At 39.0% G+C, this 23,130-nt stretch overlaps 1 protein-coding gene across 2 annotated transcripts in view; it reads left to right on the forward strand.

Annotated features, from left to right (window-relative positions):
* ZBTB11 (zinc finger and BTB domain containing 11) overlaps nt 1-16,808 on the forward strand; it is a 38,193-nt gene extending 21,385 nt beyond the window's left edge. For both annotated transcript variants that reach the window (XM_003132695.5, XM_021070501.1), the window contains exons 6-11: nt 3,111-3,356; nt 5,383-5,527; nt 6,181-6,298; nt 13,005-13,163; nt 13,275-13,450; nt 14,653-16,808. In XM_003132695.5, the coding sequence (XP_003132743.1) occupies nt 3,111-3,356; nt 5,383-5,527; nt 6,181-6,298; nt 13,005-13,163; nt 13,275-13,450; nt 14,653-15,170 (1,362 nt within the window). In that variant the 3' untranslated portion in view covers nt 15,171-16,808. The remainder of the gene's footprint in view (nt 1-3,110; nt 3,357-5,382; nt 5,528-6,180; nt 6,299-13,004; nt 13,164-13,274; nt 13,451-14,652) is intronic.

The following is a 23,130-nucleotide window of genomic DNA, read 5'->3' on the forward strand; positions in this document are numbered from 1 at the left end:
TTGGATCTCTGCTCACTTAAGTTTTAAATCTTGTATTTCTTTGCTTAGTGTTTGCTGTAAATTATCGTCTTTGCCTCCAGTTTATTTCCAATGTCTTGCATCATCTTCAGCATCATCAGTCTAAAGTCTTTTTCCTGGAGGTTGATAATCTCCAGATCACTTAGATGTTTTTTTTTTGTTTTTTTTTTTTTTTTTTTTCTTTCTCTCTTTTCTGAGTTACAGTTCTCTGCCTTTTCATTTTTATAGGTTTTTGGTGTGGCTTCCTCTTTTCAGACAATAGATTTGTAGCCTCTTATTTCTGGTGTCTGCCACCCTTCTGGCTGAGTTGGTATAGGGGCTTGCTGTAGGCTTCCTGATGGGAGGGACTGGTGCCTGTCCACTGGAAGGTGGGGCTGATTCCTATCCCTCTGGTGGGTGGGGCTCTGTCTCTGGATGAGATTAGAGGTGGCTGTGTGCCTGGGGGGGGGTCTTTAGGCAGCCTGTTTACTGATGGGTGCGGCTGTGATCCCACCTGGATTGTTCTTTGGACTAGGACTTCTCAGCAATGATGGGTGGGGCCAGAATTTCCCAAAATGGCCACCTCCAGAGAAAGGCACGCTGATGAATATTCCTAAGAGCTTTGCCTCCAATATACTTTCCCCACACAAGCCACAGTCACCCTGTGTTTTCCCAGGAGATCCTCCAAGAACTGTAGTCAGGTTTGACCCAGATTCCTATGGAACCTCTGCTTTATCCTGGGACCCATGCCAGTGCACATGAAAGTGTGTGCACCTTTCAGGAATGGGGTCTCCATTTCCCCCAGACCTGTGGAGCTCCTGCACACAAACCCCACTGACTTTCAATGCCTGGTGCTCCAGGGACTCTTTCTCCCAAAGCCAGATCCCCAGGCATGGGGACCTGACATGGGGCTCAGAATTCTCACTCCTGTGGTCACGTCTCTGTGACAGTTACTTTCTAGTCTGTGGGCTGCTAACCTGACGGGTATGGGGTTGCTTTCATCATGTGATCGCCTCTCCTACCTGTTGATGTGGCCTCCTCTTTGTCTTCTGGAGTAGCATCTCTTTTTGAAAGTTTCCGGTCCACTTGGTTGAAGGTTGTTCAGCATTTGGTTGTAATTTTGTCGTTTTTATGAGAGAAGGTGAGCTCCAGTCCTTCTCTTCTACCATCTTAATCCCGTCTCCCATGGCTGAGTCTAAAAGGTTTTCTCCCTGGATACTATGTTTTTAAAAGGACATATTAAGTAAACAGAAGAGTTTTTAGGAGTAAAATATATAATCCTATAAAAATCTCAAGAATCTGGAGTTCCCACTGTGGCAAAAAGGGATTGTCTCTACAATGTCAGGACGGAGATTTAAGGAGATTTAATTCCTTGCCTGGCACATTGGATTGACGGATCTGGTGTATGTCGCAACTTTGTCTTGGATCTGATCCCCGGCCTGGAAACTCCATATGCCTGCAGAGCAGCCAAAAAGAAAAACACTCAAGAGTCTGAAAAAACATGGGAAATATAATTAACTAAATAACCCAGAAAATAAAGCAAAAGACAGTTTAGAGAAGGGAGTGGAAATGTAGAGGCTTGGTCTAGGTTGTCTTGTAATGGCTCAGTAATTCTGAAAAGAGAGCATGGAGAGAAAGAAATGATTACTGCAGTACAGAAGAATTTCAGAAATTGAAAATAAAGTCTTGTTAAAAGGGCTGGTTGAATGCCCAGCACCATGGATGAAAATAAATCTATACCAGGATATATTATAAAATTTCATAATCAAGGGACAAAGAAAATCTTATAAATTGCAAGAGAGAAAAAAACATGATCAGGCTCACAGAAAGGATGAGGGTTGGAATGGCTTCAGGCCTTTCAATAACAACAAGGGAAGCTAGGAGACAGGAACAGTAGCTCCAAAATTCTAAAAGGAAATTGTTTCTAACTTGGAATCAATAGTCAAACTGTATCTATGATCTTAGAACAGTTTCAGACATGCAAGGTCTGCAAAGTTTTGCCTCCCAAACTCTCAAATGAGCAAAACACAGGAAACATGGAGTTCAGTCTGCAAAGAATCCAAGCATGGAAAACAGGCACCCCCGGTTGGGACACAATGTGTTGACAGAGATCTCCTACCAGGTGATGTGTTTCAAACCTTCTCTCAGTAGACAGTTGAGGGAAGGGTTTGATGATAAATTGGCAGTAAATAAAAAGAGAAATAAGAAAAAAAAAACAAGAAGAAAGGAAAGAAAATTATACTGTATGGCCCAGTTGTAGCAACATTTACATAATCCAAATATGCTTTGTAATTGAACTCATCAAAATGACGATAAAGCTATATTAAGAAAGTAAGGTGATAAGGAAGGATTTGTGTACATGTAGAGGTGAAAAGAGAGTCACCTATTATTCATATTACTTAGAGTATAAAAAGCAGAGGTAGTGGATCAAAAGCCAGTATTATTTATTCTAAAAAAAGGCTGTATAGATGTTGACCATATATAACTTTGATTTTAAAATAAAGAACATAATGGAGTTCTCTGGTGGCACAGTGTGTTAAGGATCCAGCATTATCACTGTAGCAGCTCAGGTAGCTGCTGGGGTGCACGTTTGGTCCCTGAAACTTCCACATGCCTCAGGTGTGGCCAAAAATAAACAAATAAATATATGCATACATATATACCTAAAATAAAGAACAAAAACTTTTAGGAGTTCTCACTAACTAACTATAGGGTAAAATCCAAAGGCCATCAGTTTTATCCTCCCACTTTTTCCAGCCCCTATTTTTTGCTCTTCCTAACAACTGTTAGTGCTCATATGATGATAGTAGTCTTGTCTTTGTCTTTCTTTTACCATGCCTTCAGGACCCAGCCTCATTAATGACACCTTTCTTTATTATTCTGATTTCTCCTCCTTCTTAAATATTTCATCTGTTTACATGTAAATCCTGATTCTATGGTCAGATTATAAACTTCTGAAGAGTAGAGGGGCTGGGTTAATCTTTTTTTTCACATCTATAGTCTTAACGTACTGTGCGTTGATTTATTTATTTTATGTAGTATATAAGCCTGAGTTGTTTCATTTAACAGTTGGAAATACACTCAAACACAGTTTTGTTTACTTTTCCTTTTAGTTGTGTAAAAAACAGTTTCAGTACAGTGCCTCCTTGAGAGCACACCTTATTCGACATACCAGGAAGGATGCACCTGCTTCGTCCTCTTCCAATTCCACATCTAATGAGGCATCAGGATCATCATCTGAGAAAGGCAGAACCAAACGAGAGTTTATATGTTCCATATGTGGAAGGACACTACCTAAATTATATTCTCTTCGAATACACATGTTAAAGCATACAGGTGTAAAACCACATGCATGCCAGGTAAACCAATAACATTTGTTATAGAAGATTGAAATTTAATTGGTGATAAGACTAGTTGATTCTGGAGTCACTGTCACTTTTGTAAAACATTGCAGGAAGTCCATAACCTCTTTTGATTTGTTGCCTAGGTCAAGGATGATTCCCAGTTGTGTTCATTAATTTGTTGTCTGAAGTTGTACTTTGAAATGAATCTATTTAGAGTATTTGTAAAGCTTGCTAGGATTCAGAGGAGCTACTAGGTGAGATAACCAATTCATCACCCCCATTACCCTTCACCTTTAGCAGGACCAACATGGACTGAAAAGGAACTTATGGCTTAAATAAATCTTAGCAAAAATTCTGCCAGAGCTGTGTGACCTTCACTAGAGCTGAGGATAGAGAGTTCCTAAATGCCAAAATGTGATTCTGAGTAAAGAATTCTGTGATTGGAGTTCCCGTTGTGGCGCAGTGGTTAACAAATCCGACTAGGAACCATGAGGTTGTGGGTTTGATCCCTGGCTTTGCTCAGTGGATTAGGATCTGGCGTTGCCATGAGCTGTGGTGTAGGTCACAGACACAGCTCGGTTCCCCCGTTGCTATGGCTCTGGGGTAGGCCGGTGGCTACAGCTCCGATTAGACCCCTAGCCTGGGAACCTCCACATGCCGCAGGAGCAGCCCAAGAAATGGCAAAAAGACGGAAAAAAAAAAAAAAAAATCCGACTAGGAACCATGAGTTTGCGGGTTTGATCCCTGGCCTTGCTCAGTGGGTTAAGGATCCGGCATTGCTGTGAGCTGTGGTGTAGGTTGCAGATGTGGCTCGGATCCCGCGTTGCTGTGGCTCTGGTTTAGGCTGGTGGCTGCAGCTCCTATTCAACCTCTAGCCTGGCAACTCCTTATGCCGCAGGATTTCTAGTAGCACCTATGGCCTTGCATATAAGGACAACTCACTGTTTTTATTTAAAAAACAGTTTTGGAACCAGTGATTTTTTTTTTTTTTTTTTTTTTTTTTTGGTGGGGAGTTCTTTTTAAGGTCGCAACCAGGGCATGTGGAAGGTCTCAGGCTAGGGGTCAGATTGGAGCTATGGCTGCCAGCTTACACCACAGCCACAGCAGTGCAGGATCCAAGCTGCATCTGCAACCTACACCACAGCTCAAGGCAATGCTGGATCTTTAACCCACTAAGTGAGGCCAGGGATCGAACCCGAGTCCTCGTGGATACTAGTCAGGTTTGTTTCCACTGAGCCATGATGGGAACTCCTGGAACCCGTGAGATTTTTAATATTTCTCTCTCTCTCTTTTTTTTTTTTTGGTGTGTGTGTGTTTTGTTTTTTTGTTCATTAGCTTTGTATTATATGAAAATAGAACATGAGAATAGAATAGACTGTCATGTACCCTTAAGAAGGTTCATTGGTTATCAGTTGTGTTTTATGTGTACTGTCATTCCCTTACTTTCCCCTCCAGTTATTTTAAAGCCAAGTCCTGAGTATCATTTTATTCATAAAGTTAAAAACTAAGTGTTAATTAGGCCTCTGGTCTTTCAGTATAGCACTACTTAAAATTTGTGGTTCGTGGAAGATTAAGTATGAAAATGGAGAGTAAGCATGTAGAAACTCATGGCAATTTGACATTGTTGTGATGTTTTTATTGTGTTTAACAAAAATCTCTCCCCATTGGATTTGGGAAAGAAAAATACTGGTTCTTCATCATAGAGTTTTTGAGACTAGTTGGTATAGCCAAAAGTGAGTATATTGATTATGCTCACATGTCACTTTTAATATAAGATATATTGTTTACCAATTTTACAAAGGACTGCATAAGGTGGGTTTTTTTGTTTGTTTTTTGAGACTGTCGACTTCTTCCAGTGATCACATGGATATAAGAAAGATAGCAATATTTGTTGGCTCTTGTTTGAATTTTAACTGTCATTTTGTTTATAGTTTAAGTTTTTAATTTAAAATGGCCTTCTAGTTTCTCTGTCCTCATTCTTCAAAAACAGCCTCTGTCTCTTTTACTGGTTTAATTGGTTTAAACATTTGTGCTGTGTTAGGTCTGTGGAAAGACTTTTATATACAAGCATGGTCTAAAATTACATCAGAGTCTCCACCAATCACAAAAGCAGTTCCAGTGTGAACTATGCGTTAAGTCATTTGTTACCAAAAGGAGTCTTCAAGAGCATATGAGTATTCACACAGGTAATGAGAACTTTATATTGACATAGTTATACTTTATATGCTATGAAGTTACTAGTATATTGATTATGCTGCAATTATTTCAGGATTTATATTGATACTGATGATTGTGTGTGTGCAGTTCTTTATTAATGAAAGGTTTGAAAGTTCTTAAATCTAGATTTAGAGATACCTTATTTGTGTACATATTTCATTGTTTCTCTCAGTGTAGAAAAATGTGTACCAAGTCTTACATCTTTTATATCTGGACACCTAAAGAAATGGTCTCGATTTTTAAAAGTTAAGTGGTAGGCAAATGTAACTGTCAATCTGGTATGTGGCTTATAATTTTTACTAGAATTTTTAGTTTGCACATGCTTACTTTAAGATTTTAAAGCAGTTGTGTGGCAATGGCTGATGTTCTAGGACTCGTTTACAACTCTACTCTATATAACTCACATGATCATGCAAGCCTCTCACATTCTTTGGGTAGTAGTATCCTCACTAATACTACAGTTGTGAGGAAATAAGGGTTTTGACATAGTTTGTTATTCTGAGAAGATGGATGCCAAACACGTCCACCTGGTAAAACAATTTCTACAATATAATGTAAAGCACTGTGTGGAAGAACAGCTGATTGATTTCTGGATTTGTGACATGGTTTTATTTTTTTATAGGAGAGTCCAAGTACCTTTGCTCAGTTTGTGGAAAGTCTTTTCACAGGGGCTCAGGGCTTAGCAAGCACCTAAAGAAACACCAGCCAAAGCCTGAGGTTCGAGGCTATCATTGTACTCAGTAAGTAGTATGTGAACCATTCAATTAATTTCTTCTTTTTTTGCCTTTTATTTTTAAATTTTTAAAAAAATTTTTATTATAGTGGATTTACAGAGTTCTGTCAATTTCTGCTATAAAGCAAAGAGACCCAGTCATACATATATATATATATATACATTCTTTCCTCTCATTAACGTCGTCATGTCCATCACAAGTGAATAGACATAGTTCCCTGTGCTAGTCAGCAGGATCTCATTGCTTATCTATCTCCTCCAAATGCAATAGTTTGCATTTACTAATCTCAAACTCCCTGTCCATCCCACTCCCTCCCCCTCGGCAACCACAGGGCTGTTCTCCAAGTCCATGAGTTTGTTTCTTTTCCATAGATAAGGTTCGTTTGTGCTGTATATTAGATTCCAGATATAAGTGATGTCATGTGGTATCTGTCTTTCTCTTTCTGACCTACTTCACTTAGTATGAGTCTCTAGTTCCATCTGTGTTGCTGCACATGTCATTATTTTGTTCTCTTTTTCTGGCCGAGGAGTATTCTACTGTATGTGTGTACCTTCTTTTTTTTCTTTTTTCCTTTTAGGGCCGCAGGTGCAGCATGTGGAAGTTCCTAGGCTAGGGGCTGAATTGGAGCTGTAGCTGCCGGCCTACACCACAGCCCCAGCAATGCCAGATCCGAGCCACATCTGCGACCTAGACTGCAGCTCACAGCAACACCAGATTCTTTAACCCACTAAGCGAGGCCAGGGATCAAACCCACATCCTCATGGGTCCTAGTCGAGTTTGTTACCACTGAGCCACGACTGGAGCTTCTGTACCACATCTTCTTAATCCATTCATCTGTTGATGGACATTTAGATTGTTTCTGTGTCTTGGCTGTTGTTAATAGTGCTGCAGTGGACAAAGGGATGCATATATCTTTTTCAAAGAAGATTTTGTCCAGATATATGCCCAGAAGTGGGATTGTTGGATCATATGGTAGTTGTCTATTTAGTTTTCTGAGGAACCTCCATACTGTTTCCATAGTGGTTGTAGCAATTTACATTACTACCAACAGTGTAGGAGGGTTCCCTTTTTTTTTCCGTTTATGGTTTCCTTTGCTGTGCAAAAGCTCGTCAGTTTGATTAGGTCCCATTGATTTATTTTTGTTTTTATTTCTGTTGCTTTGGGAGACTGACCTAAGAAAACATTTGTATGGCTGATATCAGATAATGTTTTGCCTGTGTTCTCTTCTAGGAGTTTTATGGTGTCTTGTCTTACATTTAAGTCTTTAAGCCATTTTGAGTTTATTTTTGTGTATGGTGTGAGGATGTGTTCCAGTTTCATTGATTTACATGTGGCTGTCCAGTTTTCCCAGCACCACTTGCTTAAGAGGCCGTCTTTTTACCATTTTATAAGATTAATTGACCATAGGTGTCTGGGTTTATTTCTGGGTTCCATAGTCTGTTTCTGTCTGTTGTGGTACCAGTACCCCACTGTCTTGATTACTATGGCTCTGTAATATTACCTGAAGTCTGGGAGAGTTATGCCTCTTGCTTGTGTTTTTTTTTCCTCAGGATTTCTTTGGCAATTCTTGGTCGTTTATGGTTCCGTATAAATTTTTGAGTAGTTTGTTCTAGTTCTGTGAAAAATGTCACGGGTAATTTGATAGGGATTGCATTGAATCTGTAGATTGCTTCCAATCCAGGAACATGGACTATCTTTCCATTTCTTTGAATCCTTTTTAATTTCCTTGATTAATGTTTTATAGTTCTCAGCATATAAATTTTTCACCTTCTTGGTCAGCTTTATTCCTATGTATTTAATTTTTTGGATGCAGTTTTAAAAGGTATTGTATTTTTATATTCCTTTTCTATTATTTCATTGTTGGTATACAGAAATGCAACCGATTTCTGAATGTTAATCTAGTATCCTGATACAATTCATTGATCAATTTGAATAGTTTTCTTCGTGTGGAGTCCTTACAGTTTTCTGTATATAGTATCATGTCATCTGCATAGTGACAGTTTTACCTCTTCTCTTCCATTTTGGATATCTTTTATTTCTTTTGTTTGATTGTTGTGGCTAGGTCTTCCAATATTATGTTGAATAAAAGTGGTGAGAGTGGGCATCCTTGTCTTGTTCCAGATTTTAGTAGGAAGGCTTTCAGCTTTTTTCTGTTGAGTATTATATTGGCTGTGGGTTTCAATTAATTTCTTTATGTTCTTAGTTTATTTGAAAATTGTTTAAAAAGGAAATATTTGAGAAGTTCCCGCTCTGGCACAGTGGGTTAATAAGCAGTCTGCAGCTGTTCGAGCTGATGTGGAGGCACAGATTCAATCCCTGACCTTGTGCAGTGGGATCCAGCATTGCCACAGCTGCAGCTCAGATTCATTGCGTGGCCTGGGACTTCCACACACCATGGGCATGGCCAAAAATAAGTAAATATCTTACCATTTTACTTAACACTTACATCTCAGTAAAACTGAAAAAAGCAAAGCAGAATATTTGAAGGTAATATTTAAACTTATTTGTTTACTCTTGATTTAAATCAGTTTCTTGGTTTTTGTTTGTTTGTTTTTGGTCTAGATACTCCTGTTTATTTAACAGTTTTACTTGGATATAAATTTCATATCATATTAATTACTTATTTTAAATGATTCAAAGAGATTCTTCAAATGTGCAGTCTGGGCTTAGGGATCAAAGTTTCTTTCTAGGCAGTTCCTCTAATGTACTATGCCTTCTGCTTGTTTCGCTTTTGTTGTTGTTGTCTTTTTGCCATTTCTTGGGCTGCTCCCGCAGCATATGGAGGTTCCCAGGCTAGGGGTCTAATCGGAGCTGTAGCCACTGACCTATGCCAGAGCCACAGCAACGTGGGATCCGAGCTGCATCTGCAACCTACACCACAGCTCATGGCAACGCCAGATCCTCAACCCACTGAGCAAGGCCAGGGATTGAACCCCCAATCTCATGGTTCCTAGTTGGATTTGTTAACCACTGAGCCACGATGGGAACTCCCTGTTTCACCTTTCTTTAGACTCCTTTCTCTCTTTTCAATTTTCAAAACCTCCTGAAATGTCTTATACTTGAAGAAAATTCATACAATGTAAAATTCATCATTTAAAATTTTTTTTGTTATAGTTAGTTGATTTAGTCTTGTGTCAGTTTCAGCAGCAAAGTTGATCCAGTCATATTTATATATATATGTATGTATATGTATGTGTGTGTATATACATATATATACACACACACATTCTTTTTCTCATATTGTCTTCCATCATGTTCTGTCATAAGAGATTGGATATAGTTCCCTTTGCTATACAGTAGGATCGCATTGCTTATCCATTCTAAATGTAATACATTTTGCATCTACTAACCCCAAACTCCCAGTCCATCCCAATCCCTCCCTCTTGGCAACACACAGGTCTGTTCTCTATGTCTGTGAGTCTGTTTCTGTTTTGTAGATAGGTTCATTTGTGCCGTGTTTTAGATTCCACACATATGTGATACCATATGGTACTTGTCTTTATCTTTCTGACTTGAGTTAGTATGAGAATCTCTGGTTGCCTCCATATTGCTATAGATGCCATTGTTTCATTCTTTTTAATGTCTGAGGAGTATTCCATTGTGTATATGTAGCACTTTTTTTGGGGGGGGGGCCTGCACCCTCATCATATGGAAGTTCCCAGGCTAGGGGTTGAATTGGAGCTACAGCTGCTGGCCTATGCCAGAGCCACAGCAGTACAGGATCCGAGCCATATCTGTGGCCTACTTCATAGCTCATGGCAATGCCAGCTCATTAACCCACTGAGCAAGGCCAGGGATCAAACCCACATCCTCATGGATACTAGTCAGATTGTTTCCACTGTGCCACAGGGAGAACTCCAAGTACCACATCTTCTTAATCCATTCTTTTGTCAATGGACATTTAGGTTGTTTCCATATCTTGGCTATTGTGAATAGTGCTGCTATGAACATACGGGTGCATGTATGTTTTTCAAAGAAAGTTTTGTCCAGATACATGCCCCAGAAGTGGGATTGTTGGATCATATGGTAGTTCTCTATTTAGTTTTCTGAGGAACCTCCGTACTGTTTTCCATAGTGGTTGTAGCAATTTACATTACTACCAACAGTGTAGGAGGGTTCCCCTTTCTCCACATCCTCTCCAGCTTTTGTTATGTAGACTTATTAATGATGGCCATTGTGACTGGTGTGAGGTGGTACCTTATTGTAAGTTTTGATTTGCATTTCTCTAAGAATTCATCATTTTAAAGTGTATAATTTGGTGGGTTTCAGTACATTCACTGTGCTGTGCAAGCATCACCACTAATTCCAGAATGCCTCAGTGCTCAGCCAGGAAGTTACAATTCTTTTTTTTTTTTTTTTTTTTTTTTTGGTCTTTCTAGGGCTTCACCGCGGCACATGGAGGTTCCCAGAGGCTAGGGGTCGAATTGGAGCTGTAGCCACTGGCCTATGCCAGAGCCACAGCAACACGGGATCCGAGCCGCATCTGTGACGTACACCACAGCTCATGGCACCACTGGATCCTTAACCCACTGAGTGAGACCAGAGATCAAACCCGAAACCTCATGGTTCCTAGTCGGATTAGTTAACCACTGAGCCACAACAGGAACTCCAACAGTTACAATTCTGCCTGGTCTTCTCTTTCTCTTTGTGCAGAGTCAGCCTTTGGTGAGAGCTTAGAGCCTTTTCAGGTCTTCTGAGCATGAGCCCAGCTCTGGGCAAGTTGTGTGGACTTCCAGATTCCTGAGAATATGTGAGAGTTTTCAAAAGCCCTTATTCAAAGCATCTCATTCTCCAGCCTTTTCTCTCAAGCTTTTGGTTTGCATATTGTTTGCACTGAACTTCTGTTCCTTTCCCTAGCAGCAGTAGCTAATATATTTGCCTTTAAATGTTTTTTAACAAACTCATCCTGCCTACACCCCACCCCTCCCCTAGTCCTCAGCCTTGGTAGAGTTAGGCTAAATAAAAGCAAGCCCTTTAAGGGGCTCCTTCAAGGAGTCACCAAATAGCGCAAAACAGGTATAGTTCTGTGAGAATAAGTCCTTCTGGTACTGGAAACCTATAGCAGGAATGCAGGATGCAGTCTGTCTGTCTACTGAGCTGAGGGTGGGGAGCAGTAGGAGTGGGGCCAAGATAAGTTGAAATGCTACAAAACTCCTAACAAGATTTAAGTTTCTTGTCTTGATTAAATATTTACCAGGTTGCTGTAAAATTTTAGTTTTCAGAGTTCCAGTAAAATTGATTCTGACATTTTTTTGCTAATTTGTCCACTGCTTTTGTGGAGGGATGGGCTCTTTGGAATTGCCTACTCTGCCGTATTTGCTGACGTCACTCTAACCAGTCACTTTTTAAAATTCTTTTTTTTTTCAGCCACACCTGCGGCATATGGAAGTTTCCAGGCCAGAGAGTTGAATCGGAGCTGCAATTGCCAGCCTGCACCACAGCCATAGCAACACCAGCTCCGAACTGCATCTGTGACCTACACTGTAGCTTGCAGAAACACCTGATCCTTAACCCATTGAGTGTGGCCAGTGGTTGAACTTGTGTCCTTAGGGATACTATGTTGGGTTCTTTTTTTTTTTTTTTTAATTTTCCCACTGTACAGCAAGGGGGTCAGGTTATCCTTACATGTATACATTACAATTATATTTTTTCCCCCACCCTTTCTTCTGTTGCATATGTTGGGTTCTTAACTCACTGAGCCACAACGGGAACTCCTAGTCAGTTTTACTTTAAAACAGAAATAGTTTATTATTCATGTATTTTTAGTCGCAGTTCTAAAACAAACCCAATTTAAACTGACTTGAATGAAGGGTTAAGTCTAGGAGTCTAAGTGGTCTATGGTAAACTGGTTTTAGGTTCATTAGCACTTGATGTGTCTGAGGCTCCATATGGCCAAGGCAGTGGCAGTGGTTTCAGCCTCACACCCTCTCAACTCCCAAATTGTCAAGTTTCTTTTCTCTTAGTTCCTGTAAAAGCCCTGAGGTTCATTGCCACTGGATCTGGTTAAGTCATTTAGTTATCTGCGAGTCAGTCACTATGGCCAAAAGAATGCTGTGCTCTGATAGACCTAGGCCTAAGTCAGTTTACTCCTTATGGTCAAGAGTGAGACCCATTCCCAACACGTTGACAGAGGATCAGAGAGGGTGAAAAGGAATGTAAAAAGAGCAGATGAGATGGGATTGAACAGTTAGGAAATAATAACCTTTGGGTGCTTTCCAGGGTTCTTTCTTTTTTTTTTTTTTTTTTTTTTTTTGGTCTTTTTTGCTATTTCTTTGGGCCGCTTCTGTGGCATATGGAGGTTCCCAGGCTAGGGGTCTAATTGGAGCTGTAGCCACCGGCCTACGCCAGAGCCACAGCAATGCGTGATCCGAGCCGCGTCTGCAACCTACACCACAGCTCACAGCAACGCCGGATCGTTAACCCACTGAGCAAGGGCAGGGACCGAACCTGCAACCTCATGGTTCCTAGTCGGATTCGTTAACCACTGCGCCATGACGGGAACGCCCCAGGGTTCTTTCTAAAATGTTTCTGATACTCTGGAGCTAAAAGAACTTAAGATCCTGTGGCCTTGGTGAAAGATTGTAATACCAAGAATTTTTTTTGTTTGTTTTAAATTGGGCCCATTTTGTAGAATTCTAGAAACCCAAGAATATATTGGGTTCTTTAAAAGAATAAGGTGTTCCAGCTGGGTGAATGAACTTTGTTTTTACAGATGTGAAAAAAGTTTCTTTGAAGCTAGAGATCTTCGCCAGCACATGAACAAACATCTTGGTGTGAAGCCATTCCAGTGCCAATTTTGTGATAAGTGCTATAGTTGGAAAAAAGATTGGTATTCCCATGTGAAGTCTCATTCTGTCACTGAGCCTTACAGGTGGGTAAATCTGAGGATGATCTGGGCTTAATTGAGATATATATGTACTTTGGATTAATTATCATGGATGCTTGTGCTTTGGGAAAAATTTGGGTTTTTTCTCTATTTTAGGTGTAATATATGTGGCAAAGAATTTTATGAAAAGGCATTGTTCAGAAGGCATGTAAAGAAAGCTACCCATGGGAAAAAAGGAAGAGCAAAGCAAAACTTAGAACGGGTGTGTGAACAGTGTGGAAGGAAATTCACTCAGCTGAGAGAGTATAGGAGACACATGAACAACCATGGAGGTAACTCTACTAAATATAGTTTTATCTATATTTTTAACTACAATGAAACCCAGTCTGATAGTGATTTTCCTTTGACCATTCCTCTTGCCTGTTATCTCACCTTCCTTAATAGATTAATCCTACATTGTAGATTTATTCAAATGGTAGAGATGATCTTGAACCTGATCAAGGTTGTATATGCAAATAGATTTGTTTTTAGTAAGCTTCTTATTCTGGATCAACATTTTTTGTGTGTTTGTTTTTGCTTTTTAGGGCCGTACCTGCAGCATATGGAGGTTCCCAGGCTAGGGGTTGAATCAGAGCTACAGTTGCCAGCCTGTACCACAGCCACAGCAACACTAGATCTGAGCCACATCTGCAACCTACACCACAGCTCATGGCAACGCCGGATCCTTAACCCACTGAGTGAGAACAGGGATCAAACCCGCAACCTCATCGTTCCTAGTTGGATTCATTTCCGATGCGCCACAATGGGAACTCCTTTTTATACTGAAATGAATACTTGAAGATTCTTTCTTTATCCTAGGATTATAGGATTGCTGTGAAGGTTAAAAGAGACCATTCACAAAAACTCAAAATTGTCGCTTAGCAACTTCTATCCATGAGAATATATTTTTTTCTTTTTCTTTTTTCTGGCCACACGTATGGCATATGGAAATCCCTGGCCCAGGAATTAAATCTGAGCTGCAGCTGTAGCAACGCCTGGTCCTCTAACCCACTGACCTGGGCCTGGGTTCAAACCTGCACCTCTGCAGCAACTTGGAACTTCTGCAGTCAGATTAGATTTTTTTTTTTTTTTTTTCTTTTTAGGGCCACACCTGAGACATGTGGAAGTTCCTAGGCTAGGGGTCCACTCAGAGCTACAGCTGCTGGCCTACACCACAGCCACAGCAACTTGGGATCCTTAACCCACTGAGCGGGGCCAGGGATTGAACCTGCATCCTTATGGATACTAGTTTGATTGATTTCTGCTGTGTGAAAGTGGGAATTCCTGCAGTAGATTCTTAACCCAGTTCCCATGAATAGTACAGAATCTGCTTTATTCTAAGGGAAACCATTCTAGTCCTAGTAAAAAGTAAGAGATCACCATAGTCAAGATAGAAAGTCTTCATGGGCTACCTACTATTCTTAAAAGCATTATTTATCAGGCAGCTATAATATATTTTGTCACCACACACACTTTTCTTCTTTTTTTTAAATAGGAGTTAAGCCGTTTGAGTGCTTAACATGTGGAGTAGCTTGGGCAGATGCCCGATCTCTGAAACGCCACGTCAGGACACATACAGGTGAACGGCCCTATGTCTGTCCGGTATGTAGTGAAGCCTACATAGATGCGCGAACACTGCGTAAACATATGACTAAGTTCCACAGAGATTATGTGCCTTGCAAAATTATGCTGGAAAAAGATACCCTTCAGTTTCATAACCAAGGAACTCAAGTGGAGCATGCTGTTAGCATCTTAACAGCAGATATGCAAGAACAAGAAAGCAGTGCTTCTCAAGAACTTGAAACTGTGGTGGTGACAGGAGAAACTATGGAAGCTCTAGAGGCTGTTGCAGCTACTGAAGAATGTCCATCAGTATCTACACTTTCTGACCAAAGTATTATGCAAGTGGTTAATTATGTGCTGGCACAACAGCAAGGACAGAAGCTGTCTGAGGTCGCAGAAGCTATTCAGACTGTTGAAGTAGAAGTGGCACATATTTCAGAAACAGAATGAATGTCATAATGGAGATTAAAAAGAAGTGATACATATATTGAACTCAGAGAACATTTGTTTACAGTACTATATGACTATCTGCCTAGAGTTTGTCCAGCCTCTGGGCTGTTTGGTGGTGTTTTAACATTTATTTCTAAACGGTTTGTCTGGCTAATGGGTTTGGTAGAGAAAATCCGTTTACTGTAAAGAAATTGAAAACAAATCTGTTTGATGGCAGTGGTTTATCATGGTATACGTTTTATGAATTAATGTTTATAAAGAACTGTACTAAATTAAAAACTGTACAGTTTCATTTGCATTTTGCCATTACTATATACTTTGATTTTGAAAGGCTGCAGTAATTGGCTTTTCTTGTATTCTCAAAATACAGAGGTTCTGTGATTTCATTTGCCCTGTCTATGGATTAAAAATTCTAATATAAAGCATTTTAGTAGGATGCCTAGGTATATTACATTTTTTAAATGCTTCAAATCCGTGAGTCCTGACTTACTATTTATTTTAACCCCTTATAAAGTCAGGGATTCTTTATTATATTTTAAAGCACTTAATGAGTTACATGTTGTAATCAAGTTTGCACAATATACTTAATCTATATGGGGAACCCTTAAATGAATAGCTGATTTTTTTAAAATGCCATTAAAATGCATGAAATGCACATTTAAAGCCTTACTATACTATCCTTCAAGGCAAGTAAATTGACCATGAGCAAAGAACACCGTTATTAAACTCTGTTGATGGGAAATTTCTCCTTGATAACATGAAACAATAAATGGGGAGGGGTGAAAACTAGGTTTGCTGTGTTTGAAGCTTTTGTATCATGTTTAATTGTTCAATTTTGTTGGAAAACTACAGTTTAGAAATAGGATAGCAATATAAACATCTACAGTGGTCTTGTAGATACCATGTAATTGTCAAGTAACTTAAGAATATTGAAAATTCTTCACTTCAGCCCTCATTATAGTATACTACTTAAAGAAATTGATTATGGCCCACCAAATTGTTTGAAAGTGAATTCTTTTTTAAAGTTACCTGAGAATTAATTTTTGTGTTTGATTTTTAAATTCCCAACTCTTTAAGCTATCCAGTTTTCTGATTTTTCAAAATAACCGTGGAGAGATGCCACATTTCTCTCCCGGGAAACTACCAGGATAATTGTTAAAATCAAATGTTTACGTATTAGAAGCTAATAGAAGAGGTAAAATTAAGATGTAAGCAAATCACATGTAAATCATTCCTAAAGCACAAGAAAAGAATGTGCCTTGATGTACATATATTACTAAGATGCTTATTCCAGTTTACTTTAAAAATGGCTTAAATGACAAAGAATAAATGTGATGCCATGCATGCATTATACCTGCATATGTAATATTTGCATTTGCAAATTCCCTATTGTTTCAATAGCTGTGTGACTGACTTTCAATCTTAAGTGGATCGACATACAGCCTATAACTTTATAATGGCTGCTTGTTTATCGTACCTTTCAGTTAGTGAAAATGTGTTTCAGCCTGACTAAAATTTAGAATTGTGTCTTTATGTTCCATGGTCACCATTATTATTAGATTCAGTTAATTGTATAAGACCATTAATGTGTGTCATAAATATGTAAATAAAAGATGTTGAATCTTGTTTAAAGTGTAAGCTTTGGAGTTGAGCTTGTCACTATTTTCAGTTCATAAATCAGTTGCTTTTATTCATATGTTACTAAATTAATCTATTTTAAAAGGGAACGGCGATTGAACACATTAAAAAGTAGCCATTGAGGGAACACATAATACTATTAAAATTTATCACACTTATGGAGTCCCTTTGTGGTCCAGTGGGTTAAGGAAGCTTACACCTGCCTGGGGTGAGGGCACAAAAAAATGTAGTATACTTAAACATAATCTTACCGAAAAATTAAAAGTAGTACAATTAACTGCCATCTTTGGATAATTTGTGTTTGGGGAATTAACGTACATGTAGAAATAAGTATTAAGGTTCAAAAAATTAAGCTTTATTTCTTTTCCTCTCTGCTGAGGGTTGACCTGGGCCACTGCAGTGACATTGCCAGATCTTAACCCACTGTGCCACAAGAGAACTCAGTTTTACATGAGGAAGTTCTCTATAACAATTCCTTTTTAGAAACATGAATTGTTTTGTCTTGTTGTTGGCATCTGATGACTTCCCTAAAACTGTGTGGGTATCCCCTGATTAAATCTGTTTGTTACTGCTGTTTATTAAAAGCCAGTGCCTGTTTATAGAATTTGACAAGGTTACCTAAACTGCCGGATTTAGAGTTAATCCGGACCTTCCAGACCCTCAGTGTTTTGTCTCTGTCTTTCTTCTTCTTCAGGACCGCACCTGAGGCATATGGAAGTCCCCAGGCTAGGGGTCCAATTGGAGCTGCAGCTGCTGGCCTACACCACAGCCACAGCAATGCCAGATCCTTAACCCACTTAGTGAAGCCTGGGATTGAACCCTCATCCTCATGAATAATAGTTGAGTTCTTTATCTCTGAGCCACGATGGGAACTCCTATCTTTTTTTTTAAAAAGAGCTTTGGTGTAAACTCACTGTAAATGACTGCTTCCTACTTATTTATGGTCAAGTCAGGAGATTAAACCTGTTTTCAGAGTTCCCGTTGTGGCTTAGTGGGTTACGAACATATGATTAGTATCCATGAGGATGCAGGTTTGATCTCTGGCCTCCCTCAGTGGTTTAAGGATCTGGCATCTGGCAATCCTGCATCTGGAACTCCAATTCAACTTCTAGCTCAGGAACTTCCATATGCTGCATGTTGGGCCTTGAAAAGCAAAACAAAAAAACCCCAAGAAACTAAAGGAAATTTTTTTTTGTTTTTAGGCTGCACCCAAGGTATGTGGAAATTCCTGGGCCTAAGATCAAACCCATACCATAGCAGAGACCTGAGCTACAGCAGTAACAACACTGGATCCTTAACCAGCTAGGTCACCAGGGAACTTCTAAAGGAAATTCTTTAGGCAGAAAGCATTTGAACTGAGATGGTAATTCAAATTTACATGAAAGAACAAAGAGCATTAGTAAAGGCAGTTATGAAATTACAACATACAGGCTATATGTATAATTCTCCTTTATTCCCTCGCTTTAACAAGCAATTGTGTAAAATAGTATATATAGAATGTATTATCGAGCCAATAACATAGAAATTTAATATATGTGTAAAATACATACCAATAACAGCGCAAGAGATGAGTGAGGGCAAAGCTGTATTGGGGTAAAGGAATACCTGTAGATTATAATCATGTATTATTGGGGTTGTAACTAATAAATGGAACATGTGTAACAATACCACAAAAGGGACAAGGGAATATAAATATATAGGAATAACCTTTTTATAAATAACAAATTAAGTCAGATAAATCTGAAGTTTATTCTGATAAAGTGTGTATGGCAAACCCTAGAGCAATCACTTAAAAAAATTATTAAAGAAATTAAAATGCTGCATTAGAAAATATTCACTCTTAAAGAAAGGAAGAAGCAAGGAGCAAAAAACCTATGACAGAAACCAAAATAAATGGCATGCACAAATACAACTGCATCGATAAAACATTAAATCCGGATACACTGAACAATCAGAAGGCAAAGATTGTTAGATTGGATTAAAAAAAAGAAACCATACTCCAACAATATGCTGTTTATGGGAAACATTCTTTAGATTCAGTGATAGACTGGATTATAAGTAAAAGGATGGATGGAGTTTCCATTGTGGCACAGTGGAAATGAATCCAACTGGTATCCATGAGGATGTAGATTCAATTTCTGGCCTTGCTCAGTGGGTTAAGCATCCAGCACTGCCATGGGCTGCGTTATTAATCACAGAATCAGCTTGGATCCTGCATTGCTATAACTGGTGTAGGCTGGCAACTGTAACTGCTTTTTGACCCCTAGCCTGGGAACCTCCATATGCCATGGGTGAGGCCCTTAAAAAAAAGGAAGAGGAAAAAGGATGGAAAAGGTAAATCATGTAAACAGGAAGGATAAGAAAGCATGCAGCGGCTATACCAAAAACAAAAACAAAAACACCAGACCAAAAAAAAAACTTGCTAGAGGTAAAGAGGGCTTTGGTTTAATTTGCCATCTCTTTTTAACTTAGTGACATTCAGATAGGGCTTATTTGATATTTTCTCTTTTCAAATGTATGTGCTTAAAACCATAAGTTTCTTTCTAGACTCAGCTTTCTCAGCATTCCACAAATTGGGATATGATATCTTTCACTCTTATTTGATTCAAGATATTTTCTACAGAGTCCCCTGGTGGTTCATCGGGTTAGGATATGGTCTTAACTGTAGCAGCTCAGGTCACTGCTGTGGCATATAAGTTCAATTTCTGGCCTGTGAACTTCTACATGCCTCAGGTGAGACCTTTTTTTTTTTTTTTTTCTAATTTTCATTATAATATTCTTTCACATGTTACTCTATCTCTAAACATGTTTTGGAGTTTGTTTTTTTCCCCTTGGTTATCTTTTTGTTATTGACCTCTAACTTAATTCTACTCTGGTCAAAATATTCTGTACATTTTCTTTAAAATTTGCTGAGGATGGTGGGTTTTTTTTTGAATAAGCAACAGTCAGTTTTTGTAAATGTTTCATGAGAACTTAAAAATATTGTACAGTTATGGAGGCATTGTTTTAATATGTGTCAATTAGATTAAATTATTACCTTTGTTGTTCAGATAATCTGTATCCTTATTCTTTTTTTGTTCATTGTTTAATTCTATCAGTTACTGAGAGTAGTTTGTTAAAATGTCCCTGTATGAATGTGGATTTGCCTAGTTCTTTCTTTTTTTTTTTGGCCAGCCCTCGGCATATGGAGTTCCTAAGCCAGGGATCAGATACTAGTCACAGTTGCAACCTAAGCTATAGCTTTGGCAACTCAGGATACTTAACCCATTGTGCAGGGCAGGGGATCAAACCCGCACCCCAGTGCCCCCAGGATGTTGTTGATCCTGTTGCCCCACAAGGGGAACTCTTGCCTATTTCTCTTTTTAATTCTGGCAATTTTGCTTTATGTATTTTGAAGCTGTTTATTAGTTGCATGAAATAAAGAATAATGTTTTCCTGATGAGTTGAAACTTTTATCATTACGAAAGGATAAAATGAAGTGCCTCTGGCAATACTCCTGGCTTTAAGTCTACTTTGACTGAAATTAAAATAGCTACATCAAAAAAAAAATAGCTACATCAGTTTTTTGGTATTCATGTGGTATATCTTGCCATCTTTATTGCTGTCATCCTATTCATATCTTCATATTTAAGATATGCCTCCTGTATACAGCATATAGTTATCTTTTTATTTTTATTTTTTAAAGGCTTTTTATTTTTGTTTGTTCTCTCTTTTTTTTGCCATGCCCACAGCATGTGGAAACTTCCTGGACCAGGAATTGAAACTGCAACACAGCAGTGACCTGAGCCACTGCAGTGACAGCACCAGCTCCTTAGCCTGCCAAGCCATGGAACAACTCCAGTTTTTTTTTTTAAGTCCAGGCTGCCAATCTTTGTTTTTTCATGGGGAAATTTAGTTCAGTTATGACATAATTTCTGATATATTTGCATATATATATATATCCGCCATTTTAGTTTGCTTTGGTCTTGCCTGTTATACATTTTTCCTTTTCTGCCTTTAAAAAATATTCTAGGAGCTCCTGTCATGGCAGAGTGGGTTAAGAATCTGACTGCAGGAGTTTCCGTTGAGGCTCAGTATCCATCAGGATGCAGGTTCGATCCCTGGCCTGTTCATTGGGTTAAAGGATCCAGTGTTGCCAAAGCTGCAGGCTGCATCGATGGCTTGGATTCAATCCCTGGCCCAGGAACTTGTATATGCCTTAGGTGGGTGCAGTCATTAAAAATACAAATTCCAAATGAACTTATTTACAAAAGAGAAATAGACTCACAGACAAACTCCCAAAGGGGAAAAGAGTAGGGAGGGTAAAGTAGGAGTTTGGGATTAAAATATACACACTAGTATATATGGAATAGTTAACCAACAAGGGCCTACTGTATAGCACGGGGAACTCTACTTAATACATTATAATAACCTATAATGGAAAATAACCTAAATAAGAATATGCATAGATATATGTGTAAAACTGAATCACTTTTCTGTAAGTGTAACCTGAAACTTATACAACATTATAAATTATATTTCAATAAAAAACTTAAAAAAAAACCCAAAACATTCCATTCCCCTCCTCCCATTAGCTTGGAATTACATATTCTCTGGACTGTTATTTAATAGTTAGTCTAGACATCACATTAAAATTCTTTGCAAATGTCTTCACATCTAATTCACAAGCATCCACTTCATGAGCTGTAGCGCTCTGTCTGTTCAGATACTTACCAACGCTTTCAATAACTGTGAAAACAGACAAAAGAAGCAGGTAGTTTATCAACTCCCACACCCAGTGGTACTTAGCTGTTCTACAATTAGGCCTCAAGTTGACCCCATTTCCCTTTGAAAACTCTAGATTTTCTGTCATCATCTACTTACCTTAATTCTGGCTGGAGGTTTTTCTTAAACTTTAAAGGTTATCCTGTATATATTTGTCTCTCTCTCTCTCTTTTTTTTTTCTCCTGTTCAGCATTGCCCACTCTCCTAGGTAACTTGGTTCAGACCCTAGTCATCTGGGATGCTTCCATTTCTTCCATCATTGATTCAGCCTCTAGATTCCTTAGCAATGTCTACGATCTGTTTCTTCTATTCCATTACTGCTAAACACTGTTAACATTATTCTTAAGATTTTATAAATTCATGCATGCAGCGTATTACCAATATATTGGTTTTCTAGCTTTCATGCTTGCCCTATTTTCCTGTCTTAAACACATATTACTTCCAGATTAATATTTGAAATTGCTCCTAATCTTGAAGCTTCCTGCTTTTCCTTTTTAAAATATTTTTAATTTAAAAAAATTTTATTATTATTTTTTGTCTTTTTAGGGCCACACCCGTGGCATCTGGAGGTTTCCAGGCTAGGGATCTAACTGGAGCTACAGCTGCTAGCCTACGCCACAGCCACAGCAATGCCAGATCCTTAACCCGCTGACTGAGGCCAGGGATTGAACCAGCATCCTCATGGTTGCTAGTCAGATTGTTTCTGCTGAGCCACGATGGGAACACCAACAGCTGCTGATTTTTAAGTTCTCCTACTGAAGAGAGCAAGGCCTGTAGTAAAATTCATACTTAAGATTCTCAGAGGAGTTCCTGTCCTGGTGCAGTGGAACAATCCAACTAGGAACCATGAGGTTGAGGGTTCGATCTCTGGCCTCGCCCAGTGGGTTAAGAATCTGGCATTGCTGTGGCTGTGATGTAGGCTGGCAGCTGTAGTCCTGTTTGGACCCCTAGACTGGGAACCTCCATATGCTACAGAGGCAGCCCTAAAAAGCGAAAAAAAGATTCCTGGAGCTTTGGCTGTGGCTCAGTGATAACGAACCCAACTGGTAACCATGAGGACTTGGGTTTGATCCCTGGCCTTCCTCGGTGGGTTAAGGATCAGGCATTGCCATGAGCTGTGGTGTAGGTCCCCAGATGTGGTTCAGATCCTGCATTGCTGTGGCTGTGGTGTAGGCCGGCAGTTGTAGCTCTGATTAGACCCCAGGCCTTGGGAATTTCCATATGCCTTGGGTGTGGCCCTAAAAAGACCAAAAAAAAAAAAAAAGATTCCCAGTTTTCTTCCTTGGAGCATCTCATAGTCAATGCCTACTATAGAATTCAAAAGGAATAGATGAGAAGAAACACCTGTTTAAAATTAGATGGGAAACTGACATTTTTTTCTCAAAATGGCCCTTTTAGAATATACACAAGTCCTGTTTGGGGAATTTGCGGATAAGGTTATGTATATAACAGTTTATACAGATTAAGTTAGTGTTCATACACACACCATAATGATAGTGTTGTTAATTTGGGGGGTTATATCCAACTCAGTATTATTTATATGTATGGTGATGAGATA

Source organism: Sus scrofa, chromosome 13 (genome assembly GCF_000003025.6).
Source record: "Sus scrofa isolate TJ Tabasco breed Duroc chromosome 13, Sscrofa11.1, whole genome shotgun sequence".
NCBI lineage: Eukaryota > Metazoa > Chordata > Mammalia > Artiodactyla > Suidae > Sus > Sus scrofa.